The sequence below is a fragment of the Synchiropus splendidus genome, chromosome 8 (assembly GCF_027744825.2).
Source record: "Synchiropus splendidus isolate RoL2022-P1 chromosome 8, RoL_Sspl_1.0, whole genome shotgun sequence".
Lineage (NCBI taxonomy): Eukaryota > Metazoa > Chordata > Actinopteri > Syngnathiformes > Callionymidae > Synchiropus > Synchiropus splendidus.
The window spans coordinates 10713534-10727021 of record NC_071341.1 but is presented as its reverse complement, the minus strand read 5'-3'; the positions used below and the strand labels follow the sequence as shown (position 1 = coordinate 10727021).

The following is a 13488-nucleotide window of genomic DNA, read 5'->3' as shown; positions in this document are numbered from 1 at the left end:
CACGCCTGGTTTCCAGTGTTCCCTTCGTATACTCGGTCTGTTTGTGATTTATTTCGCCGACCTTTAAATCTGGCTTTTCTTATTTCCTTTCTTGTCAGACTTTGGATCAGCTGAGCGGCATTCAAGCAGAGCTGCAGGAGTCTGTGAAGGAGTTAGCCAAAGCCAAGAAAAAGTACTATGATTGTGAGCAGGTGGCCCACGCAGTACGAGAAAAAGCTGATATAGAGGCCAAGTACGTTCCCCAGACAATAGCTCTTTCTTTATTAAAATGAATACTCAATAACAATGGCTTGATTGTCTATACAAATCTCTTGTGAGTATGAACATTCATGGGCTATGCAGACTCGTCGCAAGAAAATAACTTTAGTATCTCCTTGTTCGGTCCTCACAGGTGTGTGCTAAGGAAGTCTTTATTAGTGTTTGCATTAATTATTTTAAAATAACATTTCTCTATTTGTTTTGTAGTGTATTTGAGTTGTGTTAAAAATAGCCATTAGACACAAAAGTTGGTAGCTGCGATAAATATGTATATAAGAATTTGTTTTTATTAAATGAAATGTGTTATATTTTATAGAAGGTGACTTTAAAAGTAGTTAAAGTTAAATACAAAAGACCTATAAGAGGAAGTGAGTAGTCATCTACCTGGCGCTATAAGTGTAATGATGTGTCATCTTTCATATTGGAAATAGTGAGTTGAGTTGTTATTCTTGAACAGACATTTGGACGACTTCAATCCGCAAAACAAAGCCAATTCTGAAGCCCCACTGAGACACTGCTTAGCTGCCGTCCCCACATTGTCTCCTTCCTCAGCGCTATGACATTGAGTTACCAGGAACACAAAACAATCATCACACTAATGTTTGACTACATGTCCTCAACTGGCATATGAGATCAGGGAAATGAAGCGGTGAATGAGGTTTCACTCTGCAGCAGAGCTGATATCACAGATAAAAGCCCTTATCAGGTGGTCGGTTGTTGATGATCCTTTCATGAACTACTTATCTATCTAATTTCCATGTCTCTTCTTGTCCTATTTGTAGGTCAAAACTTGGGATTTTTCAGTCAAGAATTAGTCTACAGAAAGCAAGTGTAAAGGTAATTCTTATCAACTTATGTTTTGTGTGGTGGTACAGTATGCAGTTAACGCTCTGTTTTTTTTAATTTTTTTTTTATTTCCTCAGCTAAAAGCTAAAAGAAACGACTGTAACTCTAAAGCTACACAGGCCCGAAATGACTACTTGCTCACTTTAGCTGCTGCCAACGCTCATCAAGACCGCTACTACCACACAGATCTGCTGCACTGCATACAGGTATCTATCTGGCTTTTAGTCATGATTTGCGAAGACATGATGTCTAAAGTGATGATGATGAGTATCTCTGACGCACATCGTGGGTTGTAGACTGTTAAGACCTATCACCCAGATCAGATAGACAGCTGATACTGAACAGAATATATGCGAGGTAATTCTTCTAAAACACATTCTGGGAAACTAGTTTAACATCTTATTAGTCAGAAATGAAAAGACCAAAGCTTTAAATGGAGAGTGTTTATTTTACTACACCAAGTGCTCCACGCGCAGAAATGTCCGGGGGTTTCCGGTAAAAGAGACCTCTAATCTAATAACAGCATTTACCAGCCTTTATCTGAAAGTGAGTGCCTTTGAATTAAAGCTAATGCCTCGCCTAAATGTACCGCTTTTATCTGTGCACTGATTTAGCAATACTGATGAACACTGACTATCATGCAACTGATTTGTTTTCTCTTTGGAGGAGTAGAAGGCCGGTGATGAATCAGATCGTGTTCCAGGTCAAACTTTTCGTTCACTATTCTGGGAATGTCTCATTTCACTTGGAAAGCGGTGGAATCGTGGATTGGCAGTGAAATAGTGAATGAAAAAGTGGGATATTGGGATGGATCACTCTTTCTAATCAGACTAAAATATGATGAGTGAGTTATTCTCCCTTTTTCTTCCAGAGCTGACTTTAAAGCCAATTTCATTGCCTTTTCCAATGAGGTTATGTGATCTTTGGCTTTTGTCTGCCTTTCTGTTCGCAAAACAACGCAAAAAGGGATAAACATATTTCAATGGAATTTTCATTAAACGTCAATGGGACAAATAATCGATGAATATTTTTCTATTGAGCTTGTCGCTTGCTCCTACTGTGTGTGTTGTGTGCACCGGTTCCGTAGCGCCAATGCCACCTTCTTTCACATGAAGCTCATTGCGGTCAATGTGTCAGATAATATAGATAAACGCAGAGTAAAAATATTGAGCTGCACTCGCTGAGAGTTTCTCTAGTTTAATATACTTTGTTCTTCAAAAATCCTCATTTTTCGGTAGCTCTTCTCCACCTACTCCATATTTCCCCCTTCCTTTGAGGCCGTCTTCTGCTCTGTCATGTGTCTTTGTGCCCCACTCTTACTGTGCCTGAGGCATTTATGAGCACACTTTTTACTATGAGCCTGGCTGAATAATGGATCCAATGCTCCCTGTGACAGAAGGACTATACTGCAGGGGAATATACACATACACAAATATGTACAAAGAGACAAAGCTAGTGGAAAGCAATCTGTTTCTTGACTGTTTATTTCCTTCCACTGACTTTTTGGTGTACATGTTGTTTTTTTTTTTATGACAATATTGTATTTAATGTTGGCAATAAAAAGTCACTCCTACATTCAGCAACATGGGTAGTTCTCTTGTGTACATGTCCAGGCAAGAGTTGTAGTGAATAGGAAATATTCAGTGATTTGACTGAGATGACTAATCGCGATACTTGCAAGGAGCACCTCACCTCAATACTCCCTGAGCTTTTGCCCTTGGCAATGACGAGAGAAGCAGCCGCAGCAGAAGTTGCCTGAGAGCTCCCCCTGCTGTTGGCAGCTGGTAGACTTTCAACGCCTGCACTGTGATGTGCTACAGTGCATTTGAGCAAAGATGAACTCATTTGTTTTGATCCAGGGCTTGTACTGGAAGTTGAGTCACTCTATTTGACTAGTGCCATATATGGACGAAGGAAGGGAGGAAAGCACGTGTTGGGAGGAGGAAATAAGGGAGGTTTTGAAAAGAAGCCAGCCTTGATGTTGTCATTTCCTCGTCAATATTCCATTGTGTTCGCATCTCAGCAGTTATATTTGAGGATTTATAAATGTGGCTCGACTGTTCTCTGGTCGGTTCTTAATTTAAAACAGTCACTCAGTGTGTTTGTGTGTGCTGTGTTGGAATTTGAACCTCTTCACCTTCCTCTGCAGCTGTTGGAACTGTGTCCAAAGAATACGGCGCACTCACAAACACTCACACAGCCACACTCACAGTGATGCATGGACACACGTGCAACACTGGTTTTGAAACAAAGGGAAGTTTTGTATACATAAATGATCAGAAATGAAAACTATGATCACAAAAAGGTTTTAAAAAAATATACTGTATACTTTCATAACTATTGTTTTGGGCTTTTTGAAGTAAATAATTGAGAATTTAATTTCCATCAGTCTGTTCTCCGAACTAACCTCGGAGTGAATTTTCTTGTGTTGTCGGTTCTCGATTCCTCATGTGGCCCATGTGTTCTGCAGGACTTGGACGGCAGCATCTTTGAGCATGTGAAGGACTACCTGATTTCACTCTGTCGTACAGAGCTGGAAGCCTCTCAAGCAACTCACAACACTTTCCAGTTCTTGTTGGACAAATCCACAAGGGTGAGTTCAATCCAGATTATTACCGGTAGACTAAATCTTTACTCATGAATACACTAAACATGCTTCATTCTGGGGTTATCATTGTAATAATAATAATTATATTTTAGCAAAATTTTGCTCTTTTTGATAATCTTATTCCTTTCTTTCTAGATAATTCAAGAATTCAACCAACAGTTGTTCATGCAGGAGAACCCAGTGTTTCACAAAGCACAAGACTTCCAATTTCAGCCGAGCGAATGTGACATGGTGAGAGGCTCAAGTCTTCATGTTGTGCGGCTTAGTATTAGTGAAAAGGAAAGGTTTGATATCGAGTATTGAAGTTCGAAACTCTTTCAGCTTTATCACAGAAGGGGAAATCAGAAAGCACCTCCTTTGTTTCTGAATTTTCTGGTTTTAATACCCAGATTTCCTCTCTATTTTCTAACTCTATTCCTATACTACCACTCGAAGTCTGATGAGTTTTCTAACCTCTGCTATTCTACTGTCTTAATCTTTGCTAACAATTTCTACTAATACCCTTTTTCCATTAACCCCTCCTTGAATGTGTGTGTGTGTGTGCTCTCTGGGGTCCCGGGCTTTCTTTCTGTGTGCGCATGTCCTGTGCCAGACCCTGAGCTCGGTGCAGCAGTTGGTGGACATTGAGCCGTCGCCAGTCAGTGCCATGAGAATGACCTTGGCAGAGGTAGACTTGTCTGTTGTTAGCATTCCCATCAGCATCCTGACAGCCACATTATTCTCAGCTACTACTCAAATTGGTCTTGTCAAAGGCAAAAACAAATTGCCTAAAATGATGTTTACCAATTGTAATGTTTACTAACAGAGTTGAAACTAATATGCAAGGAAGTCCATAATCCTTCACAGCAGCAACCAAACTCAGGCTTGTGATAGACTAGTAGAATAGTCAACAAACTATCAGCACAAATGTAAATGAGTGCCTTTGAAATCATTCCACAGAATGGCTGTCTTTGATCAGCGCCAGATGGGTCTGTCCCAAAACTGAAATGTATGCGATTAAAAATGAAGAATTGACCTCCCAAAAGCTGGAGAATAATACAGGGCCGTGCTTTGACACCAAGCAGTGAAGAGTTGAAGAGAGGAAGAAGTGTTGTGATAAAATAAAACAGCAGGAAACACTGCCGTCACCTGTGATCGGAAAAAGTGTGTTTTTTCAATGTGTGACACTAACAAGAGTTAAAATTGGCATTAACACATTCAAGTGGGTGTAGAAGTGAGAAAATGACAACCCACAGACTTCTTTAAGTCGGTGTGGTTTGTACGAAACATTTCGTTTTAGTTGGTCTGAATTAACTTACTGGCCCAAGTGCCAAAGCAGATAAACGTTTGTTTAAAAAATCATATACATATTCAACATTGGAAAGAAAACATGTCTTGTGAACCAGCAACAGCAACATTGAGTGCACATTGCTTGTTTTAGTCTCTCAAAAACGCAGTTAGTCAACCTTGTGGGAAAGAAAGCCTCGATAGTCATGATGGTGATTTGAACTTGGGATGTAAAGAGGCGAAGTACGGCTCACTTTCATCAACGTGTATTATTCGTGCACCTCATGCCAGTGTGTCTTTTTTATTCCACGGTAGAGTCGACAACTCGAGTCCGAATCAGGGACAACAGAGGAGCATAGTTTGAACAAGGAGGCACGCAAGTGGGCGACTCGAGTGGCAAGAGAACACAAGAACATCATCCATTACAAGAGGGTGAGTCACACGCATTTCACACACCTTCAAGTGCTTGTCATATTAATAACACTCTCTGTACCATGCTCAAGTAACTATTTAAATATAACACTTATTCTTATTGTTTTCAGTCGCTAGAGGAGTGTGAAACCCTGGGTTTGCCGCCAACTGAGCAGGGAAGAGCAGACTTGGAGATCAAGATAGAAGACACCAAAGAGAACATACGCAAAGCGGAGGTCTGTGAATTTTGATCTTTTGAAACTATGAGAATAAATACACAAGTATAAATAAGAGGAATGTCAATGACAGCAGAATAAGCTTTTGGCCTAATATGCAGTTGGTCCTACCGTATTGGACTAGTCCTTCAGGGCACATCGATTTGACACTGTCTCCTGAGGCTGTAGATGGGAAAAATATTTCTTTAATGTCGTCATTTGACTATTTTTTAAATGAGTTTTCCGCCAATCCATCTTGTAATTTAGTTAATGCAAAAGTGATAATACAAACGGCTGTGTGCTTTTCTTTTGCTCTCTGGACTTGTAGTTACGAATTAATGCCTGATATGTCACACAGCAAGAAAAAACCTGGAATAATCTATGATCTCATGTTTGACAAATAGACCAGGCAGGCGTGAATGTGACCTTGCTGTTCCCTTAACTCTGACATCATCTCTCAGTTCTTCCCTTTCCTACCGTTTGTAGGAATATGAATATTTGATGTAACTGTTTGAAAAGTGAGAGGATGAGGGACGTACCAAAGACAGGGACTTGTTAAGCGTACTCATCCCAAAACATCTGATTTTATAAATGGAGACAGGAAACAAACTTTAAAGCTTCATTCGTACTCGACCTTGTGGCTTCTTCTGGTTACACCAAGAAGTGGAGTGATCTTTGAGTGAAAGTGAAAGCGTTTGCTGTCAGCAGAAGAGACCTTTAATCAGATGAAAAGTTTTCTAAATAAAACTTCAGTTCATTTGTTGGTTTGGATCAAATGTAGTTTCATGAATGGGTTTTCTTCACGTACTCCTCAAAGTAAGTATTTATTCCTAGTATGGAATCTGAAAAAGTGATAGAATGGATGCTGTGATTTCTACATTGAGACACATGCTGTTTCAAAAGATAGGAAAAAGTAACTCTCATAAGTATTTATTTGTAAAACGTTTGCTCTCACAGACAATAAAGTTGAAAGCTGAAGCTCGACTGGACCTCTTAAGGCAAGTTGGGGTTGCCGTGGATACCTGGCTGAAGAGCGCAATGAACCAGGTGTGTTTTGCTGATGATGCAATGTTGAAATTAATAATCCATTCTGCACATTTGTTTGCATGATATGTTTGAGTTGTTTGTTTAGGCATGTGCATGTTTGCTCTGATGTGCATGAAAGCTTGTCTGTGTGCACTGCCAAACAAAGAGTGCCAGTTCATGTGCGCGTCTGCAGCAGCTCTATAACCAGCCCACCACTCTTTCTGTGCATGCTGTAGGTAATGGAGGAGCTAGAGAATGAACGTTGGGCCAGCTACACTTCCCACGACCCCTCACTGTCGGTGAGACACCTCCCCTCACTGTGTGTCCTCTGTGAAGTCTTGTCGTGTCATCGTGGAAAACACTAGTTAAACACATCAGGAACAGAAAGTCGGAATCTAAAAGAATGTTTCATCGTAGATATATAACATCTGGAATGACTATAATGCTAATGTACTATGAAGTCATCCTAAATTCATATCTGAGTTTTGCATTGTTGACAGTAACACTGAGGCGAATAGTGCTGATTCCTGCTTCAGTCTCACATTCTCCAGTCAGTTAGTAAGAGCATTTTCTGTGAATTACTTATTTGCTTATTATTATTCATTTATAAAATGTAGAATATTGAGTCGAGGTTTATAACTTTAGAATGTAAAGTCAGAAATACGAGGTGTCACTTTATGCATCTCATTCTGTCATTTCCCTAATTATTACAAATTGTGCAACTGGAAAATGGCAAAAAACTTGAGAGAGGGAAACAAGTGTGTAAACTAAATATAAACATGACATTGATTTAATTTATAATCTTTATATATTTACAGAGGTGTTTTCTTTCTTTGTGTCTACAGCATCGATTAATATTTAGATGTATATCCTGATAGTTATTGTACTTTTATTAAGATCAATAATAATTCAGACATTGTTGATTGTAACCATCGACCATTGTGTTTCTGCGTTTTGTGGTTGCTGCATGACCACACAAGTTTCCTTCTGTGCTTGCGTTTGTCAAAAGCATTGAATACTTGAGTGGATCATTTTACTTGCGTATCAGGGCAGTTGGTGGGAAAGGAAAATCGAAATGTAATCTTTGGAACCTCAGGGAAGTGAGGAAGTGAGGGATTGTACCGGTGACGGGCGGCTTGAGAGTAGCTGTGAAAACAGGTGTTATGTCTCAGCATGAGTGATGAGAAGAAGATGTAAAGAGGGAGTGATCAGTTTCCTTCACAGTGAATCGTCATTGCACTTCATATAGTGTGACTATTATGTTTCACTCCACTGTGATGATTAAAATTATTATAAATTATTAACTTAAAGTCAAGCAATGCACATTAATTCCACAGTGACAAATTTTAAATACTCTTCAAATGAAAGCAAATAAAGCTAAACACCACTCTCTCTCTCTCCCTCTCTCTCCCACACACACACACACTGCTTTGTTTTGCAACATTCTAGAGTTTACCGTGTCAACAGAAATCTGATGACAGAACACAAAAGACTTATGAGTGAATAAACACACACAGTCTCACTTTGTGTTGTGTTGTTTTGTCCCGGTCAGCTTGTCTGATGGAGCTTTCTACCACCAAGATCACATGACCTATATTGAGGCCAGTGATATGCTGGTGACTGGGAGGGACCTGTTCATCTGATACACCTGTCCTTCTACCTGCGTATAAGAGCTAGTGTAAGAACTCGGACGGGCAGGAGTGGAAAGCTACATTTTAGATGATAAACTGAGGAGCAAACTTTGAAAACATGCTGTTTTAACAAATGGTGCCCTGCTCTGACACGCTGCTTATAGTCAACAGAGGATTTAGCTTCATCGGAGTGTTTGTGTTTCCTTGCCAAAGGGCACTGTGGACTTGGAGCGAGAGGAAGGTGAGGAGTGTGAGGAGAACATGGAGGTCTTTGACGACAGCAGCTCGAGTCCTTCGGGAACCCTGCGCAACTACCCGCTGACCTGCAAGGTCCTCTACTCATACAAGGTTTGCGACTTCATTCATTTGAATTACTTATGCTGCTGAACTTTAGAAGTTCCCTGCGGAGTCTGAATCGATTATAAGTTGAGATTCATTTTACGAGCTGAAACATCATACATATAGTTAAGGGGGAGCGACATCAGATCAGAGAAAGTCTAACATTAACTTCTGAGCTTTTATCGCTGTGTAAACTTCCTTTGTCTCCTACAGGCCTCCCAGCCGGATGAGTTAACCATTGATGAGCAGGAAATGTTGGAGGTTATCGAGGATGGAGACATGGAGGACTGGGTCAAGGTTGGAGATTGCACATCATGTGAATTACCCAGAACACAAAGTGCTTCGGTTTCGCTCATTGTGTCGTGTTTATTTCAGGCTCGCAATAAGACCGGGAAAGTGGGTTACGTTCCGGAGAAATATCTCCAGTTCCCCACCTCCAACAGTCTCCTCAGCATGCTCCAGTCTCTGGCCACGCTGGACGCTCGATCGCACACGTCGTCTAATTCTACTGAGCCAGAGCTGCACTCCTGCTGTGTCAACGGAGAAACCAACAGTAAGATACACAAGTTAAAATGATTCATGGCGTTGCAGTTATGTAAATCAGTGCCAGCACAGTCAGAAGGTTTTGTTCATTTCACATACATTTGTGAGACACACCAGCCAAGAATGCCTTGCATTTTATACGGCACACATGAAAGGTGACCAGTTTTGAGCACGGTTGTGCACAATAAAGTGCCTTCTTTTGAGTCAAGCATGAAAAAAGACTCAATATGAATTCATCAACAACAAGTGTTAGCTGGAGCCTGGCCCAGCTTCATTATACACAGCATACATTTAGTTTGAATCCACAAGAGGCTGTTGACAGGACAAACTTGAGGACGGTTGAACGTTTTGAGTTCTCTTCACCTTCAGTTTGTAGGCACTGTCACTTCACTTACTCACTGATTTTCTCCATAGGTATCAAGTGAACGTTAATTATTCATTGGCGACTTGTAGATACTTTGTACCAAGACTGTGTTGGGTCCTATCAAACCGAGTGAAGAGTGAGAGCTTATCTCGGTGGGAGAGAGCTGTTACACAACCCACAAAGTGAGACAGCCAGAGTTCAGGCCCAACATGTCGGTCTCACTGCTGATATCACAAGTATAAATGGAAGCGATGTCCACCAGAAATATCCATAAATGGAGCAAAAATTCACTCTGTTATACTTCCCTCATTCAAGAAAATATTCTGCAACACCAGACTCTGACTTCAATAGCCATCATTAAATATAGATAACAGGGTCATGTTCATGGTGGCGGCTCATGTTACCTTGGAAATGAATCGTTGAATCCAATCTGAATCTCACTATCAACAAGTGTGACTCGTATGTGACTCTCTTGGGTCCACAGTGGCGTATGTGCGCGCTCTTTACGATTACGAAGGCCAAGCGGACGAGGAGCTCTCCTTCTCAGAGGGTGCTGTGATTCGACTTCTGAACCGCGACACCCAGACGGATGACGGCTTCTGGGAAGGGGAGCTTAATGGACGCGTGGGCGTCTTTCCATCAGTGTTGGTGGAAGACTTGACAGAAAACGGAGAGGTCAGCGGTGGAGGCACGGGTGACGCACAGGTGAGGCTCCATCATCAGGTGAGGCAAGGTCACTTTACACTGAAAGAATATTTAGTCGTACCATTGTTTATTGATGTTTAAGTGGTTTCCACTGTGTTACACGTCTTTTCTCACTGGAGGAAGAAGAAAAAAGCTGAGTCCTTAACCAACAGTTTATCTGTCATCATCACTTCGGAGTCTAATCACTAAGTTGTGACCAATTAAAAAGGCTCGGCAGCAGGAAGGAGGCTGCCTCTCCCTTCCTTACATTCTCGCCAGACAAAACAAAGAACCAGCTTTTATGTCACAAGGGTCAGATAGATAGAGATCACCATGAATTCAACTGGTCGTGGAAACGCATGTCTAAGCAGCAAGAAACATTAGGCGTGGGACTGAATAATAGAAGCATTTTTTGTTCTGCTGGCTGAAGTTTTTTTTTTAATCAAATATGAAAAATATATATATACAAAAAAATATATACAAAATAACTATAGAGACCACATATGCATAAAGATGGAGAAGAAAACGGATGAGTAAATTCATGATTTCTCTACAACTCAGCAGATATCTTCATCTGTGAAGCTGCCTTCGTCTCTTCCACCTCTTCCGCTCTACGACAAACCTCCCATCAGCCCTTTCACCAGCCCCGAAACTTCCACTCCGTCAACACTTCCCCGATCGCCTTCCGTCGCCCTGAACGGAGAGCACAAGCCTCCGCTGCCTTCTTCTCACAAGGGACCGCTGTCCTCTCACAGTAAGTCCACAGGCGGACTGATGATTCCGCGCTGTCTTCCGTCACCTGTCTTCATTCTCTGTGTCTTGTCTGCAGATCAAACGACTGGAAGGAGTCCCGTCTCTCCAGGATTTTCCCAGCCACTGCGCTTCACCCCTGAAGGTGGCGGCCCGAGCAAACTGCGCCCTGTATGTATCACTTACTCCTGCCATCAGCCATGAAAAATAAATACAGTTTTTATTTCAAACAGAATTCCACTGACTCATAATATAAAAGCGTGCAGATGAAAATGTAAAGTTTGATTCACACACACGTGCTGACAAGTATTTACATTGTTTTATTGTTCATTGTGCAGGTACGCGCCGCTCCCCCTCCTCCCAAACAGCACCCCCGCCGACAGCAGGAGAAGGGCGATAAAACCGAGGAGGTGGAGATCACGCTGGTGTGACAGGCAAGCACATCGCCAAATAACGACACAATCGGAAGAGGAACGTTGTGCCGCAAACTAACTCCATCACCTCATGGCGAGTCGAGGTCCAGGACTAGCAGAAGTAGCGCCTCCATTGAAATAGCCTGCCTGTGAGCTTCCTCACAGAGTTCAGCAGGCTGCGCCCCTCTCCCCTCTTCACCTTCTCTTTTTCTATTCTCGCCTTAAAATCTCATCGGGCAGCAACCCACAGCACACAGAAGAGGAGGAGGGATGTCTGGGAACAGAAAGGGGGTGAGGGACACTAAATATAGGGCACTCAGTTTCTACTGTTTGTGCTTGTTAAGCCCACTTTTGTGCAGTAAAACACTTTGAACATGTTCAACTCTGTTGTCGTGACCAGAAAGCAAATAAATATTCTTCATTTATTTGTATTCTTGCACCTAAATGTGTCACTATTTGAGGTTGCATAGGTGAAGTCTTGTTGTGGGAATTGGGAAAATACTTCACTACGTTTACGAGTTTTCCTCACACTTGTCTAAAGTGAGCTTAACAAGACCAAATCGGAGTTGCCTCGTCAAACAGGGTTTTGCAAAGGATAAAGACTGAGTGGTGTGTCTGACCCATCCTCAGTCCTCCCCCTCTCCATATATACTCCTTATCATTCTACTTATTCAATGTGTAATAGTACAGTACATTACTGTTGTCATAGGAATGTTATACAAAGTGTTCATATATTCCGCCGAATGATATGTAGTGAAAGTCCTTGTCTTATTGGGAAAGGGCGTTGTGTACATATATATAGTGTGTGGGAGGGGATAGAAAGGGTGGAGGACGGAGATGGAGTGAGAGAAAGGCGAGGCTGGATCCTCCCCTTCTGCTCTCATTTCCTCTTTCCCTCTCTCTATTCGTACCCTCCCTGTTTTTCTCTGACAGGACTGAGTCGTATACAGTCGCGTGATACTACACCAGTCGTCGAAGTGCTTTGTAAGCCTCTGAGAACTGTTCTTTTTTTAAATGTTGTGATGATGACCGTTTTTATTTGGAATTATTCGGGCACCGAAAAGGTTTTATAAGCCTAAACAAATCAGCACCCGCGTGCGTTTTTCCCCTCATCAACCCCTGTTTGCCGTCACAGACTTTTCCTTACATTTAAGTACTGCATTTTCTCCAAGCTCCGCTTGCCTTCTTATTCCTTGGCCAACAGGCAGAGTAGCACTTTTGTTTCTCCACAGTAGCAGCTCTTGCACCAGACCGACGCGAGACTAATCCAATCTGCTGCGTTATTGTTTTTAAGACGTGTGTTCTGTTTCCATCTCTTCTGAAGAGATGCTGTAATCCGACGTACAAATCAAAATGATTTTATATGATATATTCAAACAAAAGAGAGAGAGAGAGAGAGAGGCAATGTGTGATTACTGTTTTCTGAAGCTGAATTACAATCAGATTTTTAATTCGCTTAGCAGTTCTGCGCCACTTTCACACTCCGTAATTATTCTGGCAGTTTTCAAGAGCAAACTTTGAGTCGTTTCACTCGTTCAAGAGTGGTTACTGGATATAAACTTTTTCTTTTGTCGGGCCGAGAACAAAGTGGTATTGAGAAACATGCTTATATTTAATGTGTCTGTATATCAGTACAAAGCTAGAGAAGTGTTTTCAGATATTTGTCATCGGAGGGAACTTTAGTAAGTAAACCATTTGTTGGGTTCAAACTAAATTGTATTAAATGTTAATAAATTCATCTGACTTTTTTTGTGAATGTGGAATATGCATATCAACCAGACTTCAAACCTGTAAACCAGTTTCTCCTGATATATCAATATCTGTTTTTTTATTTTTTATCTTTTTTAATATTCTCATTTTTTACATCCTTCAGTACGGAGCAGCAGCTGTCATGGTGACAAATACTGATAAAAGGTGCAAATGTCCTGCGTATTATTACTGGCTGTACAAAAACAAAGTTTGTATTTATTGTGTACAAATGTTAATTAATAAAAAATATGGTAAAACCAAAGGTGACGTTATGTCCACCTGTCTGAAACATGAGTAGAAGTACACAACTGTAATTAACTGGGGTGTGTGTGTGTGGCGTTGGGTGCAGCGGGTCTGATCGTGATAAGCAGCTCTGTAAACACCA

At 41.3% G+C, this 13488-nt stretch overlaps 1 protein-coding gene across 6 annotated transcripts in view; it reads left to right on the top strand.

The window, feature by feature from the left end:
- LOC128764110 (F-BAR and double SH3 domains protein 2-like) overlaps window positions 1–13351 on the top strand; it is a 29847-nt gene extending 16496 nt beyond the window's left edge. Inside the window, exons 6-22 of one of the 6 annotated variants that reach the window (XM_053873565.1) lie at window positions 99–232; window positions 1041–1095; window positions 1182–1310; window positions 3575–3697; window positions 3848–3943; window positions 4305–4379; window positions 5294–5410; window positions 5521–5625; window positions 6562–6651; window positions 6867–6929; window positions 8475–8609; window positions 8814–8897; window positions 8976–9153; window positions 9992–10212; window positions 10756–10945; window positions 11021–11112; window positions 11280–13351. In XM_053873565.1, coding sequence (XP_053729540.1) covers window positions 99–232; window positions 1041–1095; window positions 1182–1310; window positions 3575–3697; window positions 3848–3943; window positions 4305–4379; window positions 5294–5410; window positions 5521–5625; window positions 6562–6651; window positions 6867–6929; window positions 8475–8609; window positions 8814–8897; window positions 8976–9153; window positions 9992–10212; window positions 10756–10945; window positions 11021–11112; window positions 11280–11372 — 1980 coding nt within the window. In that variant the 3' untranslated portion in view covers window positions 11373–13351. Of the gene's footprint in view, window positions 1–98; window positions 233–1040; window positions 1096–1181; window positions 1311–3574; window positions 3698–3847; window positions 3944–4304; window positions 4380–5293; window positions 5411–5520; window positions 5626–6561; window positions 6652–6866; window positions 6930–8474; window positions 8610–8813; window positions 8898–8975; window positions 9154–9991; window positions 10213–10752; window positions 10946–11020; window positions 11113–11279 lie in introns of all 6 variants that reach the window. The other 5 variants (XM_053873570.1, XM_053873564.1, XM_053873566.1 and 2 more) reach the window with 5 other exon arrangements.
- The last annotated feature ends 137 nt before the right edge of the window (window positions 13352–13488 follow it).